The sequence below is a fragment of the Lonchura striata genome, chromosome 4 (genome assembly GCF_050655825.1).
Source record: "Lonchura striata isolate lonStrDom1 chromosome 4, ASM5065582v1, whole genome shotgun sequence".
In the NCBI taxonomy this organism is placed as follows: Eukaryota; Metazoa; Chordata; class Aves; order Passeriformes; family Estrildidae; genus Lonchura; species Lonchura striata.
In genome coordinates, this window is record NC_140706.1 from 59167948 (window position 1) to 59185011 (window position 17064).

The 17064-nt window shown below is 44.7% G+C and overlaps 1 protein-coding gene across 15 annotated transcripts in view; it reads right to left on the reverse strand.

Moving 5' to 3' along the window:
• SEC31A (SEC31 homolog A, COPII component) overlaps window positions 1–17064 on the reverse strand; it is a 38948-nt gene that overhangs the window by 10733 nt on the left and 11151 nt on the right. For 4 of the 15 annotated variants that reach the window (XM_021549213.4, XM_085578165.1, XM_021549211.4 and 1 more), the window contains exons 11-23: window positions 16287–16523; window positions 15632–15706; window positions 13555–13605; window positions 12771–12848; window positions 10474–10549; window positions 9676–9854; window positions 8044–8170; window positions 7760–7905; window positions 5877–6050; window positions 5190–5363; window positions 2572–2664; window positions 1782–1911; window positions 456–812 (exon numbers count right to left, since the gene is read on the reverse strand). In XM_021549213.4, the coding sequence (XP_021404888.3) occupies window positions 456–812; window positions 1782–1911; window positions 2572–2664; window positions 5190–5363; window positions 5877–6050; window positions 7760–7905; window positions 8044–8170; window positions 9676–9854; window positions 10474–10549; window positions 12771–12848; window positions 13555–13605; window positions 15632–15706; window positions 16287–16523 (1897 nt within the window). The remainder of the gene's footprint in view (window positions 1–455; window positions 813–1781; window positions 1912–2571; window positions 2665–5189; window positions 5364–5876; window positions 6051–7759; window positions 7906–8043; window positions 8171–9675; window positions 9855–10473; window positions 10550–12770; window positions 12849–13554; window positions 13606–15631; window positions 15707–16286; window positions 16524–17064) is intronic. The other 11 variants (XM_021549215.4, XM_085578166.1, XM_077782991.2 and 8 more) reach the window with 5 other exon arrangements.

The window sequence follows — 17064 nt, forward strand, 5'->3', positions numbered from 1 at the left end:
CATGAGTCAATCATATCTGCAAAATCATTCAGCAAGGAGAATCGGGATTATCTTGTCTGCAGCGATTAGGAAAACTTGCTCATTTTTGTACTCTGCTCTCCAGTCACACTGCAGGCTCTGACACCAATGTTGAAACTGAGCCATGATCCCTCCATGGCATACAACAGCCTCATAAGAGGCCTGTTGTAGCATCCTGTCTTGGGCAAGACAAAAGCTCTGTGACAGCGACAATGTCTGGCTCCCAGGAGAAAGGTGACTGCTCATGCTGCTGTGCACCAACCCAGCCCTCTCACAGATGCACAGGGGTGATGTGGTTTAGAAATGCTTTCAACTGATCTCTAAGCAAAAGCAAACTTTTTACAGAGCATTCACAAGGAAAGAAGTGCATATTTAACTGAGTGGGTGAAGACCAAACCCCTCCCTCCTCCCTGCCTGCCCCCTGTCCAAGCGCAGACCTGTTCTCTGGGATGCAGGAAGATCACTGGTTGCAGGCAGAGTACCTGTTGGTCCAGTAGGTAATGCATAAGCCACAGAAGTTGCTGGAAGTCCTGGCCTGCCATGCTGAAAGGATGTGCCAGCAGGAGGAACAGGGAAGGAAGAGATGGGATTCAGGCTCGTTGGGGAGGGCTGAGGCTGCCCGGGGTACAGCGGGGAGGGCACGGAGTGGGCAGGGGCAGAGGGCACGTAGGAGGGGGTGGTGTTAGGGGCAGGGCTGGGGTAGGAGGCTGAAGCAGGGGCAGCAATAGGCTGCTGAGGCTGATAGAGAGCTGGTCCCCCAGTTCCAGAGGAGTACTGCTGTGTGGCCTGATATGCTACAAACAGGGAGAAAAAACAGTCAGTGAGTTCACAACAGAGCAGCAGGCTTCATCTGCCTCTGCTTCCTTCTTTGCTTGACTCTCCCCTCTTCGTGCCCCTACCCCCCAAAACAACTTACCTGCCCAGCCAAATCCTGGCTCCCACAACTCTGTCTGCACTTGCAGGACTGCTCAAATCCCCAGCCTGTCACTGGGAGCAGGGAGGCACAGAGAGGATGGCCTTGGCTCAAAGGACTGCTGCTCCTCCACACAAACCCTCCAGCCCAGAGCCACAGTGCTGCTTGGGGTGGGGCTGAATACACAGACACTGCTGCCTTCTGCACCACTGCAATCCTCACAGGGGCTCTCAGAGAAAGGAAAGCCCTGTCCCAAGATTTTCACAAAGGGAAAACTTAGGCCGAGGAAACGAATACAGACTCTGGAAGGCAATGTAAACTCACAGCCTTTCACTGTGGGGTCCTACAGCCTACTTGCACTGCCTCTGCCCATCTGTGGCCATTTTTCCTCTCTCATGCCAGTACTTTCAGTCCTTGCTTCAAGTGAGACAAGGCTCTGCCCCCTTCTTCACTCACCTGTACTAATTTCTTCATCCCCTCTCCCATTCTCATGCAGCCCCAATGAGAAATGGATAGCCCAGCTGTGTCTCTCTCTACCAGGTCTGTGCTGCTTTCCCAGGACTCAGACTTTGGAGTCTCTGACCCTAGCACAACCCTGGGCCAGGCCAGCTGAGCAGTGAGTCTGAGAGCTGTGGGTAGACACCCCAGCAGAGGAGGAATGTTCGACAGAGGGTGTCTGAAACCTGGACTCCACCAAGAAGTAACAACTCTCAGATGTCACCTCACCTTTCTCCCTACCCTGCAAGAACTCTGGGAGTGGCTTGGTCTGAACACTCCCAACCACAGGGAGAGGGCTGGTTATCCCTGAGTTAAGGCTGGCCCACCTGGGTGGGAGGCTGCTGCTACTCACTCTGTGGGTACACTGGCCGTGTTCCTGCTTGCGGGTACATGCTGTAGTTGGAAGATGTGGCTTGCTGTGGTGGCATGCTGGGGCCAACAGCTCCTGGCATAATAAACCCTGGAGGAGGTGGGTTGTCCCCCTGTCAAAAAACAAAAAATTACAGGAAAACTGGTTGGGAGACACAGGATTTAATCAGTAATGGTAATGCAGTGCTGAAGAAGAACTGCAGCAAAATGATGAGTTCACATTTCAAGGCCTGAAACCATATTCCCTGGAAGAAGGGAATCACCAGTACAGGGGCAAATGCCTCCAACCACCCCAGTGCCTTAGGGTGCCCAGCACAGCACTGAAAGCACAGCTGGATGTGCAGTGACTTCAGGAGCAAGCAGAGCAGCACACATCTGCCTGCACAAGGAAGAGCTCCCTGCCAATGCTGCCTGGTGTTCAGGCAGCCCGAGAGCACCCTGCCATCTTTAAACTAAACTTAAATGGTAACTCTGAAGCTTCTAATCTCCATGGAAAAGGGGAAAAGGAAAAATCACACTTCAAATATTCCAGTGTGGGGCAAGGGTTGGGGAGACTCGGGTCACGCTGAGCTCCCACTCAAGACTTTCCAGTGCCAGGGCATTGGTGAAAAAAAAAGTAAAAAAAGTAAGGAGATGCAGAGGAGTAAAACCAGAGCACACATGGAAGCTGCTCTGCCCATCTATCTGTACCAGACTGTGCCAAGCATTCAGATTACACCAGGGGACACACTGGGGTGGAGCAGAGGCTCAGAGAGGAATAATGAAGGTTATACCTGTGTGTCAGAGGGACAGCCTGCAGGAGGATGGCTGGGAAGGGCAGTAGGAGTTTTGTTACTCCAGGTAGTGACAGTAGGGGCAATTCTAACCTGAATCGAACAAAGAAATACCAATCATGGAAAACAAAACAATAAAAAGGTTTAAAGGGTTTCACAAAACAAGATGCAAAGAAGTGAACGCAAGAAGGTTTGCATGCTGGCACTTGTAACAGCCATAAAATCTCAGAGGAAGAAGGGAATAGCATTCAAACAGACAAAAATCACTGTGCACTGGAGCCAAAGTGAATTGCAGAGTGCAGACGAAGCACAGTGTTGCAGTTGCAATAGGCTGTGGAGCAAGTGCTGCAGTGTTATGTGTGCCAGTCAGCCAGGTCTCCATCTTTCATCACATTTTCCTACTGCAGAAGTCCCCCCAACCACTGGTCCATGACAGTGAGCATCATCAACCACAGCTGCAAGCCCCAGGTTCCATGTTAAATTCAAACATATGTCTCACACATGAGGAGTCTGTACAAATTGAGCTTCAGATGAATCAAAAAAGGTTAAAATATAATTTTAAAAGATTAAAAACTAATATTCAGCTCTTGCACATGCACAAATACATGTCTTAATGAAAATTGCTTCCTAGCCAGTCTCCCATAGCTCCTTTCCTCCATCTTCCTTCTTTGTCATTCCAAATGCCTTCAATTCCATACAACCACTCCTACCTTTCTGATGGGATAGAAACCAAGAACTTCCTGTGCCTGGAACATGCCTGAGCAAGGAGCTGGATGCTGCTTAATGCAGGACACATGGCTGGGGTTCAAGGATATAAGCAGAGGGAAGGCTGTGACCCTGCAGCCCTGGCTGGCTCAGCTGGCTTCAGTCTATGTGTCTCTAACCCCACACAGTGCTAAGCTAATGGTGCAGTCAGCTGTACAACAGCCACTGCTAATGCCTGCATAACTCATCACCAGAGTATCTAAAATACTTTTCTCCCCATGTCACGCCTGGCTTACTCAGATGAAAAAGAGGGTTCAACAAAACTATGCTGAAAGGAATCCAAGTGTTAAGAACATGTTCCTGTTTGGGACAGCAGTTAAACAAAGGCTGCCTCAAGCTTGAACAAGTCCTATACAAAGCAAGCATCCTAATACACAAACATGTAATTTCTCTCCATTCTGGTTCATCAGCTGGGAACCTTTCTGACTGATACCTGCCCCCTTCAAACCCCTCGTGCTGAGGATGAACACTGGGGTTGTAACTCCCAGTGAACTCATGGGGTTATGATACACCCAGGCTTTAATTAATGAGCAAGGCTTGCTGAAATAACTGCTTGAGACATTTCAGAAACAGTGGGAGAAAGAGGGAACTCTGGTTTAAAAAAGCATTGCTCATATCTCAACATATAGAGGAAAGCTGCTATTCTCCAGAGCCAAACAGGACACACAGAGCTTCACTTCTCAAGGCAACTCATTGGTTACAAGGAAGAAAGCCAAAGACACAGACAGCAGAGTAGACTTGATTATTAATGAGGATGCATTTAAAATCATATGCAATGGGGTTAGCAAGGTAAATCCTGGATGAAGGCTTTGTCTCTTCTGCAATCTACCATGCTAATACCCTGGAGAGAAGGCAGAGACACACTACTGCTGACATCAAAAATGCCCAATTCCCTCCCCAACCTTTCATCCCTTCTTTCTTCCTGCCCTGGTTTTTCTGGCAGGCAGTGCTTGGAGGCAGCACAAACAGATACCTCTGCTTGTGCCAATCTCTGCCTAAGGAGAACAGCCACAGCCCTAAAAAAGCTCTGCTCTCAGAAAAGCCCAGAGCACCTTTAGAGGGGGGCCAGATGAACTGCAGTGCTGTGCTGAGGGATTAAGAGTCCTGGCAGTGCTCTCTAAGCATACACACAGCCAGGGCTGCCCAACACACCACACTGCCCTGATGGCCAGTGTGTTCTGCTGCAGTGTCATCCTCAGGTTAGAGGTAAAACCAGAGAATTTCCCTTCCCTATTTCTTCTCTTCCTCCCTGCACAGCTCCCTTATGTCTCATACTCACCTGGTCTTTCTTGTAGCAGACACTCTCAGCCTCCCCACCAGCCCACACCCTCTTACACCTGGCTGGGAAGGTGTTTTCACATCAGGCTGGATCCACAGCTGCAGAAAAATGCCCTCAGTTTGCTATAACCAGTGCTTAGCAACTTCTGCAGCCAAAATCAGAGCTAGGGGTGGGAATAATCTGCCCCAAAGGAGATTGGAGAGCAGCATGAGCAAGCTCCAAGGCTTGCAGGGATGGGACAACATCAGGGACTGTGAGAGGTAGCACACAGAACTCCTGCAGTGCTCTCCCACACAACTGTTCTTGGCACTGAAGCACATTTTCAAACAAAGGGGGAAACACCTAGTCTTCAGAAGCAGGCTACTTGACAAGGTGTTTAAAGGATGTTTCCAGGTGAGGAATAAATGAGGCATCTGTACTGACTGAAAGGAAGCACCAATGACCTTCACCACAAGGCTCTCAGTAGAGGATGGTCACACAGCCACAGATCAAGAGAAAGGAAAAAAATTATTACATCCATCACTCTGCAAAACTCAAGCACCATGTCCCTCCCTTATTGCCAAAGGCCATTTACCTGCTGGTAATACTGCTGGGCTGGAGCCTGGGGCGCCTGCATCCGTCCAGCCACGGGGCCAGCTCGCCCTTTGGGCATGGGTTCTCTCTCATATTGTCCCTTGAGGCCATCCTGTCCCACTGGGAGCTCCCCCTGGGCTCTGCACAGCCTGTCCCGTAGCTGCACGATGTTTGGCTGCAATCAGAAAAGGACAGTGAAGGGAGCTGAGATGCACTGCCTGGCACCCAGTGCATCACACCAAGAGGCTGAGTGGCCACTCACTGATGAGCTCTCTCTGAGCCTGCTTTATTTCATTGGAATAAGTCTTTTCTGCATGAGGCCATTGGAACTGCCTTACAACTGCCTCATTCTCAAACTAGCTGTCTACAAATATCAGCTGATGGAAGATGGGAAGTCAGAAGAGAACAACTAAATGTTAATGTAATTTCATCTGCCTTATCTGGCTTGCAGGAGGGACACCCTTTGGCAGTCATTGGCTGCAGGCACAAGGGTGTGAAACCAAGAGGGAGCAGAAGTTTGCTGCCTGCCAGCTCAGCAAGGCCAGTGCAGGGTGAGTGGAACAGCCTGACTGTCACATTCCGAGGCACACGTCAAGTGGCAGTTCTGATGCTGGACTGTGCCAGAGCTCTGCCTGAAGCACACCTGCTCACAGACAGAGAGGGAGCAAAGAACCTCAAGGCCCCATACCTGGTTGGTGTTGGCAGGGAGGAAGGTGAGTGCTGCAGCCAGGCTTCCCTGAGCAGCCAGGAGGTTGGCATATTGGCTCATCTTCTCAGCCAAAAGGGTACCCATGGCGTTCGGGTCCACAGCCTGCGTGAGCTGCACGGCTTTGCGTAGGATCACGACTTTCTCTATTAAATCCTGGAAGATCAGGAGGGGAAAAACCCACCCACAAGTGAGAATAACAAAGTGAAGTAGGCCCTGGCTTAAGACTGTCCCTGGCAGGACCCCTCTCACCCAGTGGGGAGTGCAAGCCAAGTGCAGGTTTCCCAAACAGCCACATCAGCACCAAAGGCACAGCTGCTCCCAGAGGATGGAACAGCAGCCACCCACCAAGCAGCTTCTAACAGCAGAGCCAGAAGAGTTCAAAAGAACTGCTTTTACCAGCAGGATTTCAGGGCTCTGTCAGCACTGAGCATCTCCATCAAGTGGATACTTTCATAAAATTATCTGGCAACAGCCTCAGAGAAAACAGACAACATCACACCTGTCACTATTACTGCTGCACATCCATTTACAGGGTTTTATTAAGACAGTTCTTATCCATCTTAAAAGGATCTAAAAACTCCCTTGGAAGAGTTATCTGTAGTTTCCTGGTTGTTACAGCAAAATGGTTTTCCTGATATTCACCAGAAATACTCTATATCTTGCCTTCCTTGCACATTCCCCAGTACCAGAGCTGGTCTTGGTTGGGTTTCCTTCTAGTCCTAAATTATAGGAACATTTTCTGTTAGGTTTTCTTATGTTTTTCTTACTGTATTTATACTGAAGGATACAAAAAATATTCATTTTCCAAAATTAAAGCCCTTTTAAAAATCTTACAAGGGATCTAATGAGAGGGTACCACAAAAAGATTTTAACCATACATTACTAATAAAGGTTGTTTTCTGTTTGCTTATCCCTATAAATCAGCACTTCAAAAAAGACAAGTGAAAAAAACCGCAAAGCAACAGCTTCTATTGCCACAATCATAGTAAACAAGCCACTAAATTAGGACTTCAACAATATTTTCCAATTTTACAGCCTGAGAGACCAAAGCTGTGCAATCAAAATGCAAATTTAAACTGAAGGTAAATCTGTAAATAAAGCCCTCAAAAATCAAATTATTTTGATAATTCAGAGAGTTAATGACATGAAGCAAAACTCAGATACACATCAGTTCCTTCAATTAACTAAAGAGTCTCACAGTATTGTCAAGTAAGTACTTTCTAAAACTGGTTCTTCAAAGGCCATAAACACATGGAAGAAACTAACATTGTATTATAAAATAAATTATTCCATTACTGCTTCATTCCACTCATCAACCTTATTCCCTCAAGGTATCTACTATAAGCAATGTATTTCACTGCTGGAAAGCAAACTTCGTAAACCCCTAGGGAAAATTCTCGTGAGAACCTTCCTACAACTGCCTCTCCAGATTTAAATCTAACTCTGTTGATTTCTTCTCCTGACCTTCCAAAAGTAAAAAAGTTCAAGTATTTCCTATCCACAAAAGATGCAAGCACTGAAAGACCCTTCTTTACCAAAACACTAAGTACTACAATTGTTTTACACAAGAAGTGTATTAGTATCACTAATGTGGTACTAATACACTTCTTGTGTAAAACAATTGCAGTACTAATGCGGTACTAATACCACAGTGTATTAGCACTCAAACAACAAGGCAAGCACAAGGGCCGCTGTACTTCCAACACATTTTCCAGTATCATATTTGTATGTTATTTTTCCAGAAAGGAAAGGCTTGCATCCTGATGCATCAGACAGCAAAGCTCTACACTAGGTAATTCGATTTGAGGACCAAATGATTTCAGCCTGTTATTACCAACATAATTCTTAAAAGGATCACCAACCTGAAGGGACAAGGGGCTGTTTCCATCCTGAACTTTGGTCCAACAAGCAACAAGTTTATCCACGTTGCCAGCACAAATGTAACAGAGGCAAGCTTGTGTCTGTAGAACGCTGTCCCCCTCATTCTCCAGCCTGCTACCCAGGAGATCTAGATAAAATAAGAAGAAAGATGCTGGTAAATCACTCTGGGTATCTCTCCCCACCACTGCTGAAGCAACTGGCCAAGGAACTGTGAGCAAAGCCATGCTGCTGCTCCAGAATTATCCAGCCTGTGAAGTGTCCTTACCACAAAGGGCTGTAAACTCATCTGGCCTGGCATAAGTGAGCACAGCAGCCAATGCCTCTCTCCAATTCTGCAGGTCACAAGACTGCACAATCTCTTTCCAGTTCTTTGTCACAACTGCAGTGATGAGCTAGAGAAGGAGAGAGATCATAGTTAGGATTTGTTAAGATTTCCTCTGTATAATACACAGGATAATTTGGATCTTTGGATCTGCTCCAGTGTATTCATTCCCACTGCCTCCAGGGTCACAGCAGGTACTGCATTGCAGTTCAACAGCTGCACAAGAGCACATCTTACTTAAAAAGGAAAAAAAATCACAAAACAAGCTCAGAGAGCACAGCAGCCAATTATTTTTGCTAAAAAAATAAACAAGAAAAGAATACACAAATCTCTACAAGCTGTTGGCAGCTTGTTTTCAGCACTATTTTTGCAAAGATAACCTACCAAGTATTTAGCTATAAAGTCTTCTACACAATGCCCAGGGAGATGTATGAATTTTGTTTGTCAAACTGTTTCATTCGGCTTTAAGCTCTCAGTGTCTAGCTGACCAGCAAGGGGCAGTTGAAAAGGCTGCATAAAGAAAGCAGCAAGTTGGCAGCAATATAATTACTGAGCTGGCTGTAGTAACCCTACACTGGCTGCCTCTGCAGAGCCCTCAGAATGAAACTCCAGTTTCTCCCTTCTAAAACTACCTCCAGTTATTTTGCTTTGGACAAAAGACAGACTTGGCAATTGTGCTGCTCTAGAGTGAACAAAGCCCTTCTCATGCCAAGACTTCAAGCTCAGAAAAAGATGAACAAGCAGTATGTGTGCAGTTTGGGACCAGAAGAGAAAAAACACACCTGAACAACAAATGCAACATCCTAACTACAAGGTCAATGTTTACTTGTCAGCATAGGTACAAGGTAACTGGTCAGCTCTTCATAAAAATACCATTTTCCAAAGGATGAACTACAGTGAAGAAATTCCTGTAAAAGCTGCCACCCTTGCTAAACCAACTCTTGTTTTAAAGCCACTTCTGTTTCAACCTCCTGTCACTACTTTCTCATATTGATAGTAAAAAAGAAAGATTTGCACATCCAGCATCTGCAACCCCTAGCATTGCAAAAAGCTGAAAATAACAATAACCAGTTGGCCATAACACATTGTCTCCTAGACAAAGGGTGATTAATCTACCCTGGGCATACTCTGCTCTCTCTTCTGAGCAAGCAGTAAAACAAAGCATCAGCAAAATCTGTCAAGACTGATCACGGGCAGAAATCAACATAATGCTGCTGGCCCTGAGCATGGGTCATGTGTGAAAAAACTGACAGAATAGCAGACTGAAATGTGCCCTTCTTAAGGCACTTGTCTTTATTGTTGACAATCTATTAGCGTATATGCAACTCAGAGACACTGGAGATGGGATAAAGAATACTCCTGTGTACTGATATTCAGGTGGTGTGCCTCTTCTCCCCTTATCAATGCATTAAAAAAGAGTAACAAAAATCCTTCTGCTCCAAGATCTTACTGACTTGAACACTTACTAACATCTGCTAGAAAAAAACCTATTAAATGGCAAGAAAACTTTTTAAGGTGAAAAAAGGAGTTGCCAAAGGCATGTGAGCATGTTACTTCTGACCTGCAAGCACATACCCTGGTGATTTTGCTCTGCATCTTGGCAAAGTACTTCTCCTGCGTCCGGGAGAGCAGCTCCTGCCCGCCGGCGATGGCCAGGATGATGGCATCAGCCATGCGGTTGTCGTGCAGGCACAGATCCACTGCACTTTCAAAGTTCCCTGTCAGCAGAGCCTGTGTGATCAGCCCATCCACATCTGCAACGAGACAGGGGTGCACTTCCAAATGCTGCCACAAAAGCCACTGAGAGATGCAGCAGCAGGTGACACTGTCTGACTGTACAAGGCTGGCACAGGTCTCTGCAAACCAGCCTGCTCCTAGCTGGGTACTTACAGGGGTGCTCACCTTCCCCTCCAGCCTCAAACACACATGGGGCACAGCCATGCCAAAGGGCACTGTCAAGCATTACTTACCTTGTGACAGAGCAAGCTCCTAGAGTTCTAAGAGGCCCCTAAAACAACTATCTGAATAGTGCCATAAAAAGTCAAACCTCGACAGGGGTCAGTGGCTTTTTGTTATTCAAGATCCCCAGGGAGTTCCTGTAGAAACAGCACTTCATGCCTGACCGAGCGTAACTCCTTTTATCACTCAGAGCTGCATGACAGCAATGGGGTACACGAGTGCTGTATAACTTCCTTCCTTCCTTCAAAAAGTTATATCTTCAAGTGCCTTGAGACTGCATGAGAATGCAGTTAGAGGCAAGTAATTACAATCCTTCACAATCTGTGCAGAATTTGCCTTCTCACTGGAACACCAGTATCAACAGCAGTACTTAAAAATAACAGTACATACAATAAAATCAAGGGTTTTTTGTACCTCCACTAACAGAAATGTTAAATGTTGTCTTTGCAGATCCCAAATCTTCAGTTTCTTTTTTATGGTCCTTCAGCGTCTAAGAGAAAGCAAAACATAACTCTGAGATTATGTAAACACTTAGAAAATACACACCTTTTAAAACCATATGGCTCTTGCACTCCAAGTTAAATTTAGAATTTCAGACTACCAGTCAACTCAGAGACCACTAACTTAGAAGGGAAGGTTATCCCTGTGTGCCAGTTTGGGCAGAGGTAAAGCTACTTTTCTTCACAGCAGACAGTATGGGGCTGTGTGATTTGTCCTGGAAACAGTGTTGATAATACAGAGATATTGCTGCTTTTGCTGAGCAGCACTTGCACAGCACCAAGGCCTTCTCTGCTTCTCCTACGGCACCTCTGGTGAGAGAGTGGGGAGTGCATGGGAAGTTGGGATGAGACATAACCAGGACAGCTGATCCCAAACTGACTCAGGGGATATTCCAGGCCCAATAAGGGACATTCCAGGCCACATAACATCATGCTCAGCATAATATAAAGCTGGAGGAAGAAGGAGGGGGATGTTTGCAGTGATGGCGTTTTTCTTCTCAAGTCACTGTTACATATGATGGAGCTCAGCTTTCTTAGGGATGCAAATCTGCCTGCTCATGGGAAGCAGTGAATTAATGCCTTGCTTTTCTTTCCTTTACCAATTAAAGTTCCTTTATCTCACAAGTACCAGCAGCCAGACACCTGGATCCTGGGTACCAACTTACATCTGTAGCCATATACACACAACCTGCTCCGAGCAAAGCTACAGCTACAATGAGAAAATCAGAATCCTTTTCTTTCCTTCTCTTTCAGCCTTAACCCCTACCAAGAACAGTCTACCATTAATGCTACCTAGGTTCCACTCTGCTCCACTTCAAATTTCAGCTCATCCTAGAAACTCTCTGCCCTAGATGTACACCCCAGTTTAATTAAGCAAATTACACATGAACACAAGCTTAATTTTTCAACACAGAAGTCCAATGTAGCACTCAGGACAGGAATGTTGAGTAGATAGAGGTTGCTTTTTCTGCAAAACTCCCCCAGAATATTAAGACAGAGACCACTTTGTGTGAGTACCTGGATTTTGAGATTTCAAACAAAACATTTCAATAATAAAAAATAGCATCAAAATAGAAGTCTCTTTTCACCACCCCTTTTCACAGCACAGGCTAAGCAGAGTGCAGAACCTGACCCACCATCCACCTCCTCTGTCACAAGCCATTGCTCCAGTACATGAAGGGAGTTCAGGAACACCCTGCTTGTTCAGCTAAACTGAAGGACACAGCAGACCAAAGACATTAATTTGGAGGGGGAAGCAAGTCTGAAACAAACTTTATGTTTGGCTTGTGAAAAAGACACAGCATCTGGAAAATGGTTTTGTTGTCAGATAACTCTGGATGTGTGTCTGGTATCAGTTTGAGAGCATGTTGTGACTACCACAGGAATAATGTGCCCGTCCAGTTCCTTTATGTATGTGACAGCATGCCCTGATGCATCACCAGCGGCTTCAGGCCAGACTCACAAATATTTAGGTAGGCTAAGGTCATGTTTGGCTGTGAATTCTCTCCTAGAAGAGACATTTGTGATGAGATATCCAATATCTTCATGACTGCATACAGCAAAACCCTTACACTGTCAGACACGCAGACATCTGCCACTACAGAGTCTAAACTAATGAGCAATCAAGCACCTAACCCAAGGAGAGCATCCTGGTTTCAGTGCCTTTAACAGGCTGTTTGTTATGTGGAGTCAAGTGCACCACCCCAACATGCATGAGCCTTAAACCCTGTCCTCATCTCCACAGAGAGCTGCAGACAGGCACCAAGCACAGGAAACACAGCCAAATTCTAATCCAAAAGGGAGACTGAGGGAATGGGGAAGAATGAAGTTGGCCTGTTCACACAGCAATACACTATCTTCAGTGCTAGTGACACTTCACAAGGCAGAGGCTGGGTCCTTAGTGCTAATTAGAGACCTGTCCTCATATGTAAAACACAGGACTGAAAACAATGCTATTCAAATAGTGTGTAAGATCCCAAATGATGACATGGTTGAGCACAAACTGCCTGCAATAAACATGGCTGAACATACTGCCTGAAGAAGATGAAATAAAAAAAACTCAGCAAGAGTCCAGTTTCACCATTATAAATAATTTTTTAAATTTCTGTATATCCTCAGCAGCAGGAAAAGCCAAGAAAATGAAATGCTGTTAAAAGGAAAAAAGTAAACACAGGGGAGGTCAGCAGGTTTAGTCTAGAGGGCAACAGATACCTCTCCCAAGAACTGTTCCTCTGTAGTCTGGCCTTCATCCCCCTCATTTGGCACAGATCCATCAGATTCTGTAGGAGCCTTCAGCAGAGAGAAGATGTCATAAAAATCCACCAGCAAGAGGCAGAAATACTTTGCATTGCAGAGTACAGTCACCTTTCCACCAACCAACAGTTAGAATCAGACCGAAAACCACAGAAACGCATTGGCAATATATGCTTGAGCCTCACAAACAGGGTAGAGGCCCTATTTCCTTGCTCTCTTGTCATTACACAGTATCTTGCGCTGTTTTCATCTTAGCTGCCTCAAAACATGCAACAAAAGTTTTTTTTTGCCCATGAGGCAGCTACAGAAGACTCTCAGCTGTCTGTGGCACAAAAGCACTGCAATCCTGCTGCAGACTCAGACCACTGCAATTACAGTGTGGGCAGTGCCTGAACTGTAGTTACCACTCTTGTAAGAAAAGTTACAGGACCACACTCTCAGTCCTGCTTTCTTTAAAGCCTGATGAAGGTGCTGTTCTAGAAATCAGGTGCCAATAAGATCTCTTATTAAAATCTGTGACTGAGAGCCCTTCACTGGAAAAGGATGGGAACATCTGAGTGCAAAAGAAGTTTTTTTTTAAATAACACCTTCATCCTACTGAATGTAGAAACTTGCCACATGCTGGATTATTTGTGACTTACTTTGGAACAACTATCAAATGGAAAGAAAAATGATTCTTACTTTAAAAATTACCATGGCATTATGAAATTAACCACAGAGTTACATATATGTGTTTGCTTACCTCTCCCAAGACACCATCTGGAAGACCTTCTTTATTCAGAGCAGATGTGATCTAGAAAACAACAAATATTTAAGTAAGTACCCTTTTAAAGAAGCACCAAATTCTCAGATTGCAAAACTGGCACATGTAGCCACTACATTGCTTGCACAACAGTTAACATGAAATTAAACATTTTAACATGAAACTAAAGCCATTTCCTTTTCCAGCCTGGTGATGGATTTACTGCTAAGGTACCTGCACCCCAAGCTCTGATGGAAACAACAGCTACCCTACACATTTAAACCTTTAATTGTCAACTCAAGGGCCTCAAACCTCACTAGAGGTGCTGGAAACCACAGGAATAAAAGCAGTATCAGAACATGAAGGACAAAATCCTCTGTCTGCTCTGGTCAGGGAAAATAAAGCAGTGACAATCCTTGTGCAACAGAAAGCCTGTCAGGAAGCTGTGGGTTCCTGACATCAGGCACTTGGTTGTGGGCTAGGGTTTTCCAAGGTAAAAAAAAAAAAAAAAAGAGTTAAAATGCCCAGCTTCTACTGCTTTGCAAAGCAAAACATGACTCCAGATTCAATTAGGGCTCTCAAAACCAGCAATTTTATGTACAGAGTTTCTATATTATTTCAGCATCAGGGAGTCTGGGTTTCACATTGCTCCTAAAATTATCTACCGCTTTTTGTATTGTAGGCTTTATTCTACCCTTGTAGACTGGTTTGTGTAAAGAGCTGAGCTCAGATTGCTGGAGACAGTTTTCTCTTTCTTTTTTAATCACTGGTTTACAATAAAAATGAGAAATCCGGGACTTGGCTTCCATGAGAATCACAGGTTTTAAGAATATAACCCATCCATCCCACGTTCTTAACAGCTTATTACAAGAAGCTGCAATCTGTGATCCATGTTTTTACTTTCCTAATGCTACCAATTTCATCTGGGTATCACAGACTTTTAGATGGGCTGTATTGTGCTGCTTATTGACACTGAAAAACACATGGAGTCACCTTTGTGGAACATTTTCAGAAAACAGCTACATAAAAACAGGACCCTGAAGCTCTTCCCATCTGTTTCCTAAATATTGAAATAATGGGATAGGCCCAGCATTCCAAGCCACCCAGTTCAGCTGTGCCCATTTTCCCAGCTTCTCCACATGCACAGGGCATATAAAACCAGAGCAAAAGCAAGCAGTGGGGTTTAATCTCATGAGGCCACTCTGCAGAACCACTACTAAATTTCAACTGGATTTTCTGACTGAGACCTGCTTTTCAAAAACAGGATTACCCTTACTGTGCTTGCCCGAATATTGCACGAATATTTAAAAGCTGAGGACAAACTGTTATCAAAACCATGATTTTTTTTCCATAATCATATTAATTTTGCCCTGAAAGGCATTTAATTTGTGAGGACAATACACTTTAATGGAGCCAATCTTTGAAAATAAAACATTAGTTTGATATAATGAAAATGAGTCAAATGTTAAAATCCACTGAAACAGAACTAAAGAAATACCAGATAGTTCCTGGGTAAACAACTGAAAGCAATAGAGCCAAAAGGCACAGCAGGTAATTCCCTGTAACACTGAGTAAAAGTCTTCCAGCTAGGAAGAAAGGTCTATAAAGATGTGCAAATTGCTTCCTGGTAATCCAAATTTTGCTTTTCCAAATATAACCACGTTTGACCTTTGGGCTTGTTTTACTTTCAAAAATGAATGGTATCTCCCACAGATAAAGACTGTCCATGTCTAGTTAATGAAAACTGCTTACATATTCTTCTACCAGAAAGCCTAAAAGCAGATCCCATTCCACAATGCTCGAGTAGAAGGATGTCACATAGCAAAGTTACATGAATAGCCTGAACCAGTAAATATCAAAGTTTCTTCATGAGTGGGAATTTCATATCAACAATGGACAGCCAGATGCAGACACACCTCTGAAGTCTGCTGCCTGCTCTGGCATTTCCACTGAACATCCATATTGCAAGAAGACACAACTAATGAGAAAACCCAACAGAGCAAACTGTTTTCAGTAAGAATTCTGAAATTAAATTCTGAAATTCAAAAGTTACTTATCTCATATATCGCACATTTACCTTCTTCCTCAGATCATCCTTCCGGTATCCTAAGAGCTCGAGGTATCTAACACGTGAATCTTCTTCAAAGTTCACCTTTAAAAAGTTAAAGACTATTTTGCAATTCACAATTTTTCATTTTCTCCCTGACTGGCACAAAATGACCCAGTGAGACTTACTCACCAGTAAACTGACTTTACCCAGTCAGTTTACTCTGAGTAGACTGAAGGCAATAATGAGAAATGCAAAAATCTTCAGTGACTTGGGCACCTGAGCAGGTGGGCAAGGCTTCCACCTGGTTATTTTAGGTGAACAATCTCTTTATCTGCTTCACTTGGAAACCTCTAAATGCTTAGTGTGAGCAGTGAAAGCCCATCTAAAGCTATCCCAAAGCTTTAATGCTTCTCATCAGCTCCCTGTACATATGTGTGCTGATGGGGAATATCAAAAACCATGGGATACCCTCACCCACACCTTTACTTTGCCACGATTCCTCACAAACCCCACAAACACCCCTGGTCCTGAGGACCCTCCTTCTTCTGGTGGGCCTCCTGCAGTGCCATGGCTTATGGGCACTATTCCCACAGCCTGCAGCTTTTAGCTCCCAGCACCCCTTCGGCTAAATGTGCAGAAGGAACCACCTCCTGGCACTCCTGACGGGCTGTCACCCTGTTACCTTTAAGAAGGCCCACACATTCCTCTCAAAGTCAGCCAGGGCCATGTCGATTTTCTTCTGGCAGTAGCTGACAAAGCCCTGGGACTGCACAGCCTCCTGCAGCTGGTTTGAGCGGGCCAGGAATTCCTTCTCTGTGACAACCTGGCTCACGTAGACATGGGGATGCTGCTGCTGCTGCTCCATGCCCGGCTGCTGCGGAGGCTTGGAATTCTCAAATGTCACCAGCTTGCCTCCAAACTGGAATTGAAGCACACATACAGTATGTGAAAATACAAGTATACAGCAGGGGAGCATGTATGAAAATGTATTTTATGTAACATATATATAATTATTGTCCAATAATTGAACACTCCTGACATCTGCTCACTTATTTGTTTCCCCTCCATCCCATACTTCTATGCAAGTAAGGAGATTGTTGGATAAGTAGGTTCACATTTAATAAGATCTGTAAGCAGAACCATTCCTGTAGCTGGTTTTTTCTCAGACAAAAGACAGACCAGAAACTGAGACCAGCAACAGTGGAGTATCTCATGATATTGCAATGCAGTTGCCAAAGAAACTTTTACTCTACATCATTAAGTAAATGCTCAAGCATGATGTCTACCCTGCTCTTGCCAGGCTGCTTAGCAGTTGAAACTCTACTGAGAGATAGGCAGTAAGTTGTGACAACATTTGAAGAGGTAAAATCAAAACAAGAAAATAATTAGGAGAGGCTTATATTATGTCATTCTATAACTCAAAGTGAATTTACACAGGCGAGTCCAGTAAAACCTGCATT